This window comes from Leuresthes tenuis, unplaced genomic scaffold, assembly GCF_036924035.1.
Source record: "Leuresthes tenuis unplaced genomic scaffold, fLeuTen1.0.hap1 SCAF_10, whole genome shotgun sequence".
NCBI lineage: Eukaryota > Metazoa > Chordata > Actinopteri > Atheriniformes > Atherinopsidae > Leuresthes > Leuresthes tenuis.
Window position 1 is genome coordinate 14,355,425 of NW_027325364.1, and position 15,866 is coordinate 14,371,290.

The following is a 15,866-nucleotide window of genomic DNA, read 5'->3' on the forward strand; positions in this document are numbered from 1 at the left end:
AGCTTTTTGTCTCAAATTATCTGATGCATTAAACTGAGTCTGTTCATTTCTTACATCTCACACTGAAGAGTGCAAGTATAAATCCAACAGTTCAGGACTGGAAATGCAACACCAAGACTGTCTGCAAGGGAGAGAACAGGCTCTACCTCTTGGGGAAACCGTCAACGTTTGCGGCAAGATGTTGCATATCTTCCATGAATCTGTGGTGGAGAGGGCAGCTTTCTTTGCATCTGTCTGTTGGGGCAACAAACTGATAAAAGAAAATTGGCTCTGTGTTGGGGGACTGCTCTCGGAGCCCCTGGAGCTGATTACACAAAGAAGAATGCTGTTAAAAATAATGAAACACCACCAAACTCCCCCTACGTATAGTACAGATTGAACAGTGGAGTGTTTTTAGTTGGATACTTCTTCAACTCCTCTGCCACAACAACTTATAGAGAAGTTTTACAATGACTGCATGAGCCAAGATGAGATAAGGAACCCCTTTAAAATTAAAGGACTTTTTAATTTACACTGGGACAATTTCAGTTTCCCTTTGGGACTGATAAGGTTCTTCCATGTCATTGTCTTAGATCCGTCATTAATGTGGCGACACCTGTGCTTCCACACCTTCCTGCTGTGCGAGTGTGTTTCCCGTTAGCATCTATGAAATATGCACATATCTCACCTTCTAGGGAAAATCCAACCCCTTTTATTTCTTCAGTGTCATCAGTTTGATAGAAGAGGAGGAATGATCAACTTTAATGTAGCGACTTTCAGTGACACTTTACTTTCTTGCTGTATTTACTCCCTGGTGGGACCTTCATCCCACAACAAGGTGGCGCTCTCTTCCCCTAGAAACAAGAGGGCCTTAAAAATGATCATTAAAATGGATTAATGTATAAAAGAACAACGTCTGCAGAGTGGAGAACTCTTATGGGCAAAATTACAGAAATTTGTTCCCAAGAAAGATGGAACTCAGTGAGAAGTGCAGATAGAAATAAAAGGTAATGATCTGAAAGTCGTCTAAATTCATTAAAGCCTCACATTTAACAGAAAGTTTTACAACAGTTCTGACTTAGGAGATGTTCCATCAGGTGTGTGTGTACGTTTATTTCTATCATCCAACATTTCCGTTATTTTTTTGTCTGATCAAACCACTTTGAGACATATTGCTTAAATTAAAAACATTTACATTTGTCCAAACCAATTTCTACTCGTCTCAATGTGTAACGTCTTCATATTAAACACTTAAAGGGACCCTTAAAAAGTATCATTTCCCCAATATTTTGGGGGGAACACTGGTCTTAAGCACTTCGATAGTATTTAGTGATTCACACTGGACAGCTCACAGTGTGTAGACTGTAGATATTTCACTCAGCGGGTGGTGTTGAGGTTCAATTCAGGTTTATTTTCATAATAACCCATTTTCTTAAAACTAATGACTTGCTCATCCATCCCTAAACTGTAGCAAATGTCAGCCTGATATCACCTCAATCTAAGATACTAAACATGCAACACACTAGTATACAGTTTAAAGTGACTTGTGGTTGAAGACTGCACTTTAAAAGGTATTGGGACACAGCATGAACTCCTCCATATTTCCTCTTTGTCATATTTTTGGATTTGACAACCTCCTTCCAGCTGTGCCAACTGATATAGAAGGCAGTGGAAATTCTTGTCATGGAAAGTGTGCTGAACCGTAACGTCATGAAGCTGCCAAAAGGTTAATGTTGTACTTTCTCCAATGTTTCCTCCCACTGTGTATTTTTGTTTTTTGGGTAGGTGTTAAATCTCTGTGATTAGAGAAAAACCAGTTGTCCTGCTTATTCAACATCCGCGTTGTTTGCTACAGCTGTTGTCTTGTTCTCTCAGTGATTTGATCTGTTCTTGTCTCTTTGCCGCCTTGAGGGTATTTGCATGAACTTTAACCACGGTTACTTTGACGGCGTTCAACAAATTTATTGAGTCATCTTGTAAAACTTCTGCACTTGATCGGGTCACATGATCGATTGGGAATTTCCTGCTTGGCAACGGCCATAAAGACAAAATATAAAATAAGATAAAACTTTGAAATGTTGAACATTTGAGACATGCTTTAAAAGCTGGTCTTTCACTTTTCTGCGTACTAAAAATGCAAAATGCATGACCTGAAAGAAAAACATCCTAAGATGTAGACTGTAAATGTTTGCACTGACTGGATATCATACCTAAAATATGTGTATTAATCTCCACTGTATTGTTTTTCAGTTCCTCATGAAATGACTTACTTTGTGGGCTGCTTTGTGAATGGCACAACTGAGATACAGTTTGAGTTTGATGGTGAGTTGATGTTATACATTGATTTCAAAAGACACTGTGCCCACTTTTATTTATCCTGATCCTGGTCAAGTTTTGGTGGGTTTAAATATCCTAAAAGATTATTTTAGATTTTTACAGTCCCTTTACAACAAGGGACTGTGTTCAACAATAACACATGTCGCTAAAGAGGAAGAGAAATCTCCGTCCCAAGAAAAAAAAACCCTCAACATTTGTCTCTGTAGTGACACAGTTTGTAAGTGGCTGATGCAGCTTTCATTTTTCTTTTGGCCAACTAAAGACCCTCCGGAGACCATGATTTTCTCCACAAGAGAGGTAGACCCATGTGTAGAGAACAGCCTCATCTGCCTTGTGAATGATTTCTACCCACCTTCCATCAAAATCAGCTGGACCAAAAATGGCCGACCGGTGTCAGAGGGGGTGTCACTCAGTCAATATCTTCCCAACAATGACCAAACCTTTCGCCAGTTCTCAACCCTGACGTTCATGCCGAGCGAGGGGGACATTTACAGCTGCACCGTGGAGCATTCAGCCCTGGAAACACCCAAAACAAGAATCTGGGGTAAATGTTTTTGTCACACTAAAGCAACCAAAGAAAATGAAACGTTTCACCTTGTCTGCAGTGATCCGTATTCTCTTTAACCTCTTCTGCAGAAGCTGAATGGATCAAAACGGAGCAAAGTCTTGGACCGGATATTTTCTGTGGAGTGGGCCTGGGTTTGCTGGGAGTCGCAACTGGAACATTTTTCATTGTCAAGGGACACGATGCACAGTAATCTCTCTGTTGTCAAATGCAGTAAATCTTGTAGGTGAAGTCCCTTAATATTTTGGATTGCACCATTCATCTGATCCAGATCATATGGGTCTATATATATGCAGATGTGATTATATTGACTTTAAAACAGGGAAAGGCCTGGAAACTCTGCTTGTGTTTAACAGATACAATGTAGATTCAAGCACTTTTTACGAAGCTCTAATTCATAACTTTTATGAGTAAAGTACATGCATTTTCCACTATATAGTATTTCTAACAGGTACTATTTACTGGTTTACCTGAGCACTGAATGCATAGTTGTGTTAAACAGTGTCACTTTGAACAAATCTGTTTATGTTGGTGATGAATGACAATAATTAAATCTGCCATGCTTTTCAGCAATGACTGGGAGTTTACAAACTGTATGTTTTGTCCTGTCTTTTTTTGGCTACTCTGTTAGGGATGTTGAAATATAAAAAACAAGAGCATCTTACAACTGTATAATATAGACAGTATGAGCTATACATACCATGTATGCCACATATGTCACAGTTCTTGGTTCCAGCTTTCCCAATACGGTTCTCTCCCTCTTACCGTCCCTTTGTTTGTGGTTGCCTGCAGAGGTGGTTTCAGGTGTGTGGGTGTTTGGATCTGCTGCTTTTCATCTCTCTTTACCCCTGCTGCAAAGACTCGGCTCAGACACCATTCCTCTGTCAGATTGAGGATCGGCCACAGCTGATCTACCACACACCTGCCTCCGCTGCCCCTGAGACTTGCCTCACAGGGAATCCCTCTCTTAGCTTCCTTCTGTGTACGCCAGACCCTGAAAAGGATCAGAATTCAGCACATTTTGGAAGTTGTCATTCAGAGGGGATCCAGCAAATCAATTCATCTTTAATTTGTGACAATACCTGCTTTTATTGTCTCTCCGAGTTTATCAGTAAGAGATGATCATGTTGGTTTGTGTGTAAAAAAAAGTCCTGTGCAAAAAGCTTGACCAACTCCTTATTTTTGTATGTTTTGCTTCCAGACTCTCTCGTAATCTGTTAAAGTGGTCTCGAGCAACAGTTGTCCAGGCTCACTCGTTGAACCACACCGACCTATGAAATAATCAAGCATAAAGGCACCCAACTCAAAGGTGTGCTACCTACACATAAAACAACTTAGCAGAGCACCAAACTTAAATGTGATTGAAGTAAACATCACAGTTTGACAGACACAAAACAGTGTTTTAGCACCAACAAGGTGATTCTCAAGGAGTTCTTAACCGAAAAACTTATCTCAGCATGGTTCTTTAAAAAATTGAGAAAATTGGAAAAGTGGAGGATAAAACAAGAAGTGGCAGGCTTAAAAAATTATCTACAGCAGGCGAACAGCTTCTGGAAGTGATGACCTGACCCTTGGGTTGATCCATCTACTGTTGGCCCAACCCTCATCAGAGATGGTCTCTATGAAGGGTGGCTGTCAAGAAGCTGTCTTAAGGAGGGGAAACAGGGAGAAAATGACACAAGAACTGGACTGAAAATCTGTAGCAAAAGGCCTCTTGGAGGGATGACTCCTCCCCAGAGCCCGGACCTCAACATTATTGAAGCAGTGTGGGATCATCTTGAGAGAGTATGAAACAAAAGGCAGCCGGCATTCAAAGAAGAGCTTTGAAATGTCCTTCAAGAAGCCTGAAGAACTATTCCTGAAGACTACCTAAAGAAATGACAAGAAAACTGGTCTAAGAGGGTTCAGGCTGTTTCAAGCTACTTAGAATTGTAAAAACTGTTTTTACTTTATATACTGCTCTGCTTTTACAAACAGCTGCGCACTTTTCCCTTTTTTATTTCAACGAGTAAGGAAACGAGGGGTGGCTCAAGACTTTTCCACAGTCCTGTATGCATATGTTCACACAGAGGTGACCTCAGGATATAAATCATTTCAAACTAAGTCTGTGGGAGGTGGAGTTTCTCTATTATAGTAAATGCTATAGCATTAAACACACCATAACCTCTGTGAAACCGCTCAGCTATATGATTTATGATATAGAAATGAATCTTTCTGTAGGATGCTGGTTATTAAAGGTCACCACTGACAGACAATAGTAGGGTTACAAAGAAACAGGGCAGCTAACTTGTTTCGTATGTGATTTAGTTCCTCAACAATTCAGATGGAAATTTTGTATTTTGTGGGCTGACTGGTCTTAGATGTTACAGCTAAACATAAAGCACTGTGCTGCAGTAGATAGCACTGTTGTCTCAAAGGAGCAAAGCTTTGGGTCTGAAATTCCTGGTGACTTGTGGTGTCCCTATTGGAGTTTTTGAATGTATTACCGGGTTTCTGTATGGGTTTCCTACTGTTCAAACACGTATTTTAGGTCAGTTGGTGAATTTAAACTGTGGGTACTGTCATGCAGTGTTGTTGTCTCTCTATTTCAACCACTTCTGTAACCCTGAACAGGATGCAGGAAAGTAAAGTGTTTTCATCATTTTGTTGTGCAACTTTTACCTGAACAAACAGCACCCGATCACTTCTTCTAACAGTGTAGCACTGAGATTGTATGCAAAGTGATATGACAGGCAGTAACCACATGAGGAATGACAGTTTAGACATTAGCACGATTGCCACACTAGCAACGGACAAATTATGTCTATAAATATGCTGCTGCACTTCCTCATTTTTATTCATTCTACTCCAAACTAGTTATTCTTTGGTTGGATCTCTTTACCTGTCAACATGTCTCACGGTCACAGCTTCTTCATTTTCCTCGAGCTGTTTCTGGTGTTTTTATTGGAAAGTAAGTGATATTAGCAGCTCCACAGCTTAATTTATGCTGCTGCTCAATTTAATAAAATCTGATAGTAAATGTTGAAATATAAAGCGTATCTTTTGACGTTCATTTTCCAGGCGCTCTCTATAGTCACCTTTTGAGTTTAGCTCCTATGATGGTCACGATGCTGTGTACCTGGAGCAGTACTACTTCAACAAGAAGCTGGAAGCCCAGTACAACAGCACATTGGGAAAAATGGTCGGATACACAAAGAAAGCAAAAGAATTTGCAGATCTGCTCAACAATTTACCATATTTTATAGAACATGAGATATGGAAAACAAATCTTTGCAAAAGAAACACTCCACTGATATATGATGGTCTACTGAAACCAGGTCATTTTCATCTGTAATCAACTCTTGCTTTAAAGAAAACTTGAATGCCACTGACACTTAACACATGGTATAAAGTTTCCATGTTATAAGTGTTAGGTGTTAAGACAGATATGGCATTTTACGGTTTTGTCTTTGTGTGTTTCTGCAGTGGAGCCCTATGTATGGCTGAGGCCTGCTGAGGCAGCGGTTACCGAACATCCGCTCATGCTCATGTGAAGCGTGTACGACTTTTACCCCAAACTAATCAGGGTGACATGGCTGAGAGACGGGGAGGAGGTGACATCTGATGTGACGTCCACTGAGGAACTGCCCAGTGGGAACTGGCTCTACCAACTCCACTCCTATCTGGAGTTTACATCCAAACCTGGAGAGAACCTGTATGGTGGAGCATGTCAGCCTCAAGGAGCCCTAACTTTATGACTGGGGTGAGAGAATGATGCTCAGTGACCACATATCTTTTCCCATGATATGTTTTCTTTCATACAGGAAAAAACCTTCACAGCAAGAGGGTTCTTTGTTGTTAGGTTCTGTGAGCGTATATGGTTGTTTGTCTCTGTCCAAACTACATTTCATTGTCTGCGTGTTTGCTTTTTCAATGACAATAAAGTTGAATCTCACCTAATCTCATATGGAAAAGAAAACAAATAGACAAAGAACACGGCGATAAACAGTAGAGGTTTCAAACTCTTAAGAAAACGCTCCTCGAGAAATGTTTCATGAAGTTGGAAATACCTTTAATTGTCAAAACTCAAAAGCTCATTGAAGCTTCACCGTGTGAACCCTGTGACAGCAGCTGTGGTCATGAGTACCCATTTCATAAAGAAAACCACTTCTGCTTATGGACTTCCACATACTTGTGACATCAAAGTTTTGTGGGGAAAAGAAGATAAGAACTGTGAGCGTTGTTCTAACTTTTATCAAACACATGCTATTCTTTAGTATTTTTAACATGAGAGTCATGATTTTTAAACTCCATTAAATAATTATGTACTAATTCATTTACAAATTATTACGTTTAGATGTTTTTTTCTTGCCAGCAGCCAGGTTTAGTATGGTGGGAACATGTCTGCAGACAAAGTGCTTAGGATTTCATGCAGACTACAAACTACAGGGTCCCTTAGTGTATAAAACTACACATTCAGCAGGAATGAAATGACTTTGTGCTGAGTGCCTCAAGCAAGATAAGGAAGCTGGAAACCATCAGGTTATTTTCTGATTCAACTTGCCATGAAATGATGTGATCGTGCCATTCACTGAAAATTCCAGAGCTGGGAAAGAGGCTTAATTTATATAACAGCAACCACATTTCATCTGATCCTGCAGAGCAGGTTGTACGACTGTGTTACCAACAAGGAAGTTGTGGTAAGGCTTTCATTTCAACAAAATGTCTGCGTGTGAGATTTAAAGCTTTGCTTTGTGCAAACTAAGTCTTCCAAAGATGACGACCTGCCGCTCACACTTGAAGCGCTCCGCACTCGTAATTCTGATGATCAACAGCTTCTGTGCCTCCTCACAAAGTAAGCATTCGTTTAAAGTTCACTTCCCTGTTTAGTAAAACAAAACGGTACCTTTGGTGGGACAGATTCTGTTGACAATAATACTAGATACTTAGATAGAAGCCAGAATTGGTAGTCAATATACATAATATAGCTCTTCATCATGATGGATTTCTAACAACACATTGATTTTTCTTCCATTTCAGTTGCACATGAATTCACTTATGTTGTGGGCTGCTTTGGAAACGGCTCAACCGAGGTGCAGTTAGAGTTTGATTCTGAAGAAGTGTTTTACGTGGATTTCGAAAGAAAGGAGGTTGAATACACCGGGCCTGACTTTTTTGAGGGTGACCTGCGCGAAATATTTAGAAATATGAATATATATCGGAATGCCGGGAGAAACAAGAACGCATGCTCAGCGATTTTGGCGTACTGCACCACGGAGGAAAAACATCCACAAGAGGAGAGAGGTAAAATAATTTCACTGTACAGTCTGCTGTAAGATCTAAGAGCATTAGAGCACCTGAAGTACCAGCTGGAATAAGCACAAATAGACAAAGGGGTAACATTTTTGTCACAAGAGGTTACTCATTTCATTCTTTAAAAGACAAAACACCAGTGGATGCAGGTTCAATGTAATAAATGCAGTGAATATAGGTCGATTTAAACATCGATCTTCACTTTGACATCATTGATGATATTCGACTGACGACTTGTTTCTTGTTTGGACCCAACAAAGATCCTCCTGAGAGCATCATTTACACTGCAGAAGAAATCGAGCCGGGGGTCAAAAACAGCCTCATCTGTTTTGTGAATCATTTCTACCCACCTTTCATCAAGTTCAGTTGGACCAAAAATGGCCATCCGGTGTCAGAGGGGGTGTTAACCAGCCGATATTATCCCAATAACGATCAAACCTTCCACCAGTTTTCGACCCTGACGTTCATTCCGAGTGAGACGGACATTTACAGCTGCACCGTGGAACACGTCGCTCTGCCGAGGCCTAAAACCCGAATCTGGGGTGATTATGTTGTTGTGTTTAAATACAAACATAGCGCATTAAGACGTGTTAAATATCTAATACTATAATCATTCTTGTTTTCTTGTGTTTTTCCACAGAACCTGACTTCAGTCATCAAAGTATTGAACATGATGTTTTTCTTGCAGTGGCTCTGTCTCTGGGCATGTTGGCCTTTGCAGCCGGAATATTTTTAATATTCAAGGCACGCCGAATGAATTCATTTCCTGGTTCTTAAGAGATTATTGTGATAATTACACATAAATATGACAATTCAGACTGAAGTTTGGTTGTAATTAAGTCAGATCTTCAACAGTTGCTTCTGTTTTTGATTTTTTTTTCACTTAATAATGCATTTACCATCACGGTTTTTGGTTCTTCTTTGGATCACATCCACGACTCAACAGAGATCTTCACTTCCTGTGTTTTTTTGCCCAGAACTTCTGCCTGCCACATCTGCCTCACCTGCCCACAGTTCCCCCTCCAGATCACTTGTTTCCACTCTGCTGATCAGCCTCTCACCAGAGATACCCATCATTGTTTCATAGCAGTTCCTCTTTCTGTTTGTGCTTTTGTTCTTCATCAGCCTTCCCCCCGTGTGCGTTTCTCTGCCAGATTCTGCCCCCTTTGGTTTTTGTTTCTTTCGTTTTGTCACCCTTTCGCCAAATCATGTCAGTCTGGGTGAAACGAGAGCGCTCACGTGCAAATCCTATCATTCATGTCTACACCTTAATAACGTGAGACGATATATCAGGACACAAACAGGCGGTCTTCATCTGCAGCTTCTAGCTTTAAACTGTTAACATCAGGAGAATAAGTCATCCATCTTTTATTTGACTTACAGGGCACACAGTGTTACCTTTTGTATTATAGTAACTTATTTATTTTCATCTATAATTAATCTACACGTGTCTGTCTGGGATCTGCAATGTAGGTCTTGTGTTGTCTGTTCTTTTTCCTTTTTGTAATGGTATGAAAAGTTGTTGTAGTAGCCTTATTTATTTTTAATTTGACTACCTCCACTCTCTCTTGCTTTGGCTTTCGGTTACACAACAGTTAAAAAATATAACCCTGTCGTCTGCAATCACTTCCAAACGTGTGGGCTTATGAAAAAAATGGAGCTTTGATGTTGGTTCAATTGTCAAACATAAAGTTAGTTAAACTAACTAAGGCTGCACAATAAAATACAGTAAAAAATACATGTAAACCCAGTCATGACATGCACATCTTATATATTCTATCATAAAATAGATCTGTTTTTGAGGGTTTTGTTTCACTAACTTGTACTGTGGGGTTTCTGCTTTCCAAACTGATTTCACAGGTAAAGCGTGAAAATGTGTTGCATCATCATGACACGATGTAAAATGTAAATCAATTCATTTAGAGGCTGAGGGGTGTCTAAACACTGCTGTTCAGAAGAGCACGTCGTCTTATTCCCCCAAGAAATTGACTTGGAAATTAAACAAATCTTTAAAGACTTTTCTGTGAAGTGTGATCTATTATTGATGATTTTTCAAGATGAAAAAATATAATAATAATAATCAAGGCTGAAAAGACCACTTCTCAAAGTGAGATGATAAATGTTTTCTATGCTCCAAAAACCTGTGCCTCACTGGCAAGCAACAGAAAATAATCAAGGCTGAAAAGACCACTTCTCAAAGTGAGATGATAAATGTTTTCTATGCTCCAAAAACCTGTGCCGCCCGATGATACCATGTGTTTCACATGTGTGTGGCTTTGTGCAATGCCACTGATAGTTGTCAGCCATCCCAGCTACAGCCACATGAGATCAAGACGTTTGCCTTGAACTGCTGCAACAGTTGTGGGACAGTAAAGCAAACAGGTGGCTTCTGATTGGTCTCAGTTTTGTTTTGACACACACAAAAAATCTGAATATAACACTTTGTTAACGTAATGTTCTGTTAAAGCAAATATGATTAATCTGTCTGTCTCTATATATCCAACAAAATTTGGAAACAGATGACTCCATAAAGAGAACCACACCTACTTAGTGCTTCACCTGACCTATAAAGAACTGTTGTTGGGCGGTCTGCTGATTCACTTCCTCATGTTTTTAGTCTTTGTCTTTGAATCCTGTTTTCATTTCTTTTCAAGTTTGTCACCATGCTCACTCTTCAAAGCTTCTTGTCCCTTCTGTTCCTGTTGTTTTCAAGTGCAGGTACGTAACTTAAGTTAAATTACGTTTCTGGGACACAAAATGAAAGTCTTAACTTTTCAAAGCTTTAAATTCTGTTGTGTGGGAGGAAAACAACCATCGGCTGATGTCAAAACATTCCCACATCAGCTGACACTTGTTGGGTTTATGTTACAGATGCGCTCTTTGGCTACGGGTTGCTTCGCTGCCAGTTCACTTCAGACAATGACCTGCTGTATCTGGAGCAACTCTACTTTAACAAGATCCTTCTGGTCCAGTTCAACGGCACTTTGGGAAAGTATACTGGCTACACAAAGAAAGCAATGGAAATTGCAGATCAGCTCAACAAAAGCGAAAGATTTCTGAAGCAGGAAAAGAAGAATGAAGAGAAATGCAGAACCCATCAACACCTAGCATTTGGCTTACTTTCAAAACCAGGTGATTTTTGTCTATCACAGCTGAATTCCTTGTCATGCTTTTCATGACAGCAACCTTCAAATTACAAGCATTATGTTGATGAAGATTCTCAGTCATCCAGATCATGGTAATCATAAGAGCTTTAATAAAGGCAAACAGGCTTCTTCTTGGATCTTGAAGACGTTTCACCACTCATCCAAAAGGCTTCTTCAGTTCTGAACTTGCTGTTTTTTCTTAATCTTAATCATCTGGGTGTGGAAAAAGTGCTAAGCTCAGTTTTGGTTGCATGAACTCTTTCAGTGCCTGTGTTATTTTCACAGGAAGCACATTCTATGTTTACAAATGATTTTCAACTATTTCACGGTTGCATTTCACGACTTTAACTATTCATTTAAAGCTGAGCAGACAAGGACAAGTAGAGAATGGCATGAAATGGTACTCTGATGTAGTAGTCACCATGCTTAGCTGTCGGCATGGTCTGAAGGGCTCAGCGTACTGACTGGAGTCTTGAAAGTCAAGACACATTTGGCCACAATTTCCCACACTGGGGAACTCCCTGTTCCAGTTTCAACTGTGTAATTCCCACTCTTCCCACAGCAGGTTACGCTGTTTCAGTCACATGTTGGCTGCTGCTCATGGGTGGTGACCAATGTGATTTCTGTCCATTACTTTCACCAAAGCAAAACTCCAGCAGAAATCTATTCCACATGTCTTCAGACATTATGATAACAGTCTCTGACTCAATCATTTTTCATTTTAACCACTTTGCTGCTGGAAATTCCTGCCTGGTGTTATATTACAGCTGTTTAGCAGCTGCCATTCACTGTATTCTCTCTCAACATGGGTCTGATCTTTGTATCTATCAGTATTTTAAATTCGAAATTCGAAAAACTTTTTTTATCCACGGGGGGTAATTAAAGGAGGCACGTAGAGTAGAATATAGAATATAGAATACAGTTTCAAGACATTCAACGTCAAAATAAAATAAGAATAAGAAGATAGAATGAGTAGTAAAGGAATGTGCAACAACAAGGTGCAAATGGGAATTGAGGTAGATAAGTCTGTATGTGCAAATGAAAGTCGTGTATGAATGTGTGTGGGGAGTGGGCGTATGGGGTGTGAATGTATATGTGTTGGGAGGAGGGTTATGAGTTTAGGAGCTGGACAGCCCCGGGCACAAAGGTAACCTATAACCTCTGTGTCCTGTGATGAGAAGAGCGCGTGTGAAGGGTCCTGTATGATCCGATTCGCTAACTTGCATTTTAAGTGCTCATAAACAGCAGACAGAGTCCTGAGGGGTATTCTGATAATTTTCGAACAGACGGTGGCAGTTCTCTGCAGCTTGTTCCTGTTCTGGAGGCTGGTAGAGTGGAACCAGCGGGTTATGGAGAAGGCGATGATGCTCTTGATGAAGGAGTAGTAAGATGTCCGGAGAATGATCTTACTTACTCCAAAGGAGTTGAGCTTCCTAAGGAGATACTGCCTCTGGTGACATTTTCTGAGGATCTCCTCCATGTTGGTGGAGAATTTCAAAAGGCTGTCAAAGATGGTACCCAGATACTTGTACTCCTCCACAAGCTCAACAGGCTCTCCATGGATAATGGTGGTAACTGCTGTGGCCAGTGCCCTCTGCTGGTTAGAAAAGGTCACCACCATGTCCTTGGTCTTGTTGATGCTCAGCTCAAGACAAGAGCTGTCACACCAATCCACAAACCCCTGGAGAGCTGATCCATGTTGCTGTGACGGGCCTGACAGCAGAGACAGGAGGACTGTGTCGTCAGCGTATTTCAAGAGGTGGGCTGTGTAGATCTGTGGTCATCGGTGTAGAGGATGAGGAGCAGCGGAGAGAGGACACAGCCCTGTGGAGAGCCAGTGGAGGTCAGAGAAAGTGGAGTTGACCAGCTCTCTCTGTGATCTGTGGGTTAGAAAGTCCAGTAACCACGGGATGAACTGGTCTTCCAGGTGAAAGCGGGAGGAGAGTTTGTTGGCCAGGATGTGAGGCTGAAGGGTGTTGAATACGGAGGAGAAATCCAGAAACAGGAGTCTGGCCGAGGAGTTAGGTAGTTCAAGGTGTCTGTGTACAGTGTCTAGGATGAATATTTTGGCATCATCAACACCTCTACTCGTGCGATATGCAAATTGGAGAGGATCGATCAGAGAGCTTGTTTCTCGGATGAGATGCTGTTTAACAATTCTCTCCATAGCTTTCATCACGAGGGAGGTGAGGGGGGTCACAAGCTAATACGGCATACAATGGGGCACAGATTACTACAAATCTGGAAATACTGCTTTAATGTTGTCATATACCTCCTGACATTTTCTCCAAACAATCTTGTCATTATTTTGTCATCAGTTTTTGGAAGGTTGTCCTTATGCAACTTGTGGGTATTTGTAATATCTTAGAATCTCTTAAAGTTTTTCTCCTGTTCATCAACGAGCTGTGAAAGCTCTTCAGTAACTCTGACTTTCGCAGTTGGAGCAAGTCAGACCGTTGTCAGGGTCTACAGGAGCCAAACAAATTTGTGTGTGAATGAATACACTGATTTCTCATTTGGAGAAAGGATAAAATGTGTGAAAGCTTACTTTTTAAGAGAATCATTAGGTTTTGGTATAAAGCTTGCTCACCATCATCATGGTGAGTACATCATAGCTATGATGTAACTATTGATCAAACCTCTGAGGGCCGAATGCCTCCAGCTTAGTTTGATCTGACCTTGCAGCTCCATCTTTAATTTTAATTTTGCTCTATAGTCCATCTAATTCCTGGACACTCGTTACATCAGTTCTGAAACTTTGAGACTCATCAGGTTGAGTGGAACAAAATTCACTGGCAACAGGACACTTGGTATCCTGGAATAAAACACGTGCAAACCATTGAAGCCTCTGAGGTTTTCCCTGATAATAACCTTCAACACTTTTTCATTATTATTATCATCATTAACATGCGATATGCAATGTAAGACCATTTTCTAGACCAGCTGCATGCAGCAGATTCAACTAACTTGAGAACCCATTGGTGATGTCAATGTTTCATTTAGTAAACATTCGATTAGCTGTGTTGATTAGCCTGTATTGTCTGCTTTTTTTGTCTGCTCTTAAAAAAGCTGCAGTCTGACTCATTACAGAAACTTTACGTTATTGATCCAAAAGGGATGAATAAACACCTTTTTTTTTCTTTCATCTAGTCGAGCCCTCCGTCCGACTGATGCCGGTTGAGTTACAGGGCAGCAGACATCAAAGTGTGCTCGTCTGCAGCGCTTACGACTTTTATCCCAAACCGATCAAACTCTCATGGTTGAGAAATGGGAAGGAGGTGACAACTGATGTGACGTCCACTGAGGAGCTGCCCGATGGAAACTGGCTGTACCAGGCTCACTCTCACCTGGAGTTTACACCCACATCTGGAGAGAAAATTACATGTAAGGTGGAGCATGCCAGCCTTAAGGAGCCGAAGCTTTATGACTGGGGTAAGAGAGTCACACAGAGTCTAAGGATGGATTTAATGGATGCCAAGTTTATCAGGAATTTGCAGCTTTTTATAAGTCTAATTGTACAATACTTAAGTCCAATGTTGTGTCTGTGATTTGTTTTTAGAGCCAATGCCTTCGACACAGTGGAAAAAGGTCATTATTGGGACGATAGTGCTGCTGTTAGGTCTGGTTTCTTTTTTTGCTGGATTGGCTTTATACAAGAAGAACAGCGCTGGTAAGAAAATAAAAAATCAACCTGAATCTGAATCTTTAGGCCACAGGTGTTAGCAGCTTGAGGCTAACAGGGAGAAGTTTGGGCCCCTTTAAAACAGCACATGTATTTGTATTCACTTGTTTAATCACATTTATTGTATCATGGTTGCTCAGCCATTTTGCATCAGTGGAAACACTGACAGTCTCCAGAAACCCAAAAATACGTCACCACATTAAGGCACTTCAGTTAGAATATGATCCTTTATTCATCCATTATCATCTCCTCATTTGGATCATAACATCAAAATATAATGACACGAAAGCAAACATTTCTGACACAGTTCTTCCTGTTTCCTTTTACCCAAGGACGGATGCCGGTGCCAACGAGTGTCTCCTACTTTGGTTGAAGCAGCTGTGACATCTGAAGGTGGGATCGTCTAAGCACAGCTGGCCATGCTGCATATCTACACTGATAATTTGTCTGTAATGTTAACTTTCTAATAATTTATATTTTATTTAAGATTTGGATGTGATTCATCTTGTTTATCTACTAGCTAAACATCTTGAGCTACACAGCTGAAAACAGGTGTTTTCCTTCGGTTATTGAAGTTGGTCAAATGATTTGGTCAATCAAAATATATTTGGGGGGAAATGCATCACAAATAGACCTTTGTTATGTGGGTGAACTTAATGATGATATAAGACTTGTTCATTTCATGGAACGGTTCTACAAAATCTGGGAAGACAAAGCAAGTTTATCTGTTGAAGTGTTACTTTATTTCTCTTGTGCAAAGGTGTAAAGAGTGGACAGTAAGAGTCCTGTTATTCTAATCAAGTGTAAAATAAATCTAATTTATCTGTTTGATTTGAACAAAATGACGGTTGCCGAGTGTCATGTA

The 15,866-nt window shown here is 40.5% G+C and overlaps 2 protein-coding genes and 1 pseudogene across 2 annotated transcripts; all 3 read left to right on the forward strand.

Annotated features, from left to right (window-relative positions):
• Positions 1–2,225: 2,225 nt before the first annotated feature.
• LOC140316962 (H-2 class II histocompatibility antigen, E-D alpha chain-like) lies at positions 2,226–3,290 on the forward strand (annotated as a pseudogene).
• Positions 3,291–7,550: 4,260 nt separating this feature from the next.
• LOC140316463 (RLA class II histocompatibility antigen, DP alpha-1 chain-like) lies at positions 7,551–9,713 on the forward strand. The gene is made up of 4 exons (XM_072394306.1): positions 7,551–7,715; positions 7,901–8,164; positions 8,434–8,715; positions 8,814–9,713. The coding sequence occupies exons 1-4, from the start codon at positions 7,637–7,639 to the stop codon at positions 8,948–8,950; spliced, it is 762 nt and encodes a 253-aa protein (XP_072250407.1). The 5' UTR covers positions 7,551–7,636; the 3' UTR covers positions 8,951–9,713.
• A 1,068-nt stretch (positions 9,714–10,781) lies between these two features.
• On the forward strand, positions 10,782–15,142 carry LOC140316464 (H-2 class II histocompatibility antigen, E-S beta chain-like). Its single transcript, XM_072394307.1, has 4 exons — positions 10,782–10,891; positions 11,045–11,305; positions 14,470–14,751; positions 14,879–15,142. The coding sequence occupies exons 1-4, from the start codon at positions 10,837–10,839 to the stop codon at positions 15,040–15,042; spliced, it is 762 nt and encodes a 253-aa protein (XP_072250408.1). The 5' UTR covers positions 10,782–10,836; the 3' UTR covers positions 15,043–15,142.
• Positions 15,143–15,866: the final 724 nt, after the last annotated feature.

Excerpts from the sequence above, each read along its gene's own strand:
- LOC140316463 (XM_072394306.1), top strand. The coding sequence starts at position 7,637 with ATGACGACCTGCCGCTCACACTTGAAGCGCTCCGCACTCGTAATTCTG. Across the intron at positions 8,165-8,433 it reads ACATCCACAAGAGGAGAGAG|ATCCTCCTGAGAGCATCATT; the intron begins GTAAAATAATTT and ends GACCCAACAAAG. Across the intron at positions 8,716-8,813 it reads GCCTAAAACCCGAATCTGGG|AACCTGACTTCAGTCATCAA; the intron begins GTGATTATGTTG and ends GTTTTTCCACAG.
- LOC140316464 (XM_072394307.1), top strand. The coding sequence starts at position 10,837 with ATGCTCACTCTTCAAAGCTTCTTGTCCCTTCTGTTCCTGTTGTTTTCA. Across the intron at positions 10,892-11,044 it reads CCTGTTGTTTTCAAGTGCAG|ATGCGCTCTTTGGCTACGGG; the intron begins GTACGTAACTTA and ends TTTATGTTACAG. Across the intron at positions 11,306-14,469 it reads TGGCTTACTTTCAAAACCAG|TCGAGCCCTCCGTCCGACTG; the intron begins GTGATTTTTGTC and ends TCTTTCATCTAG.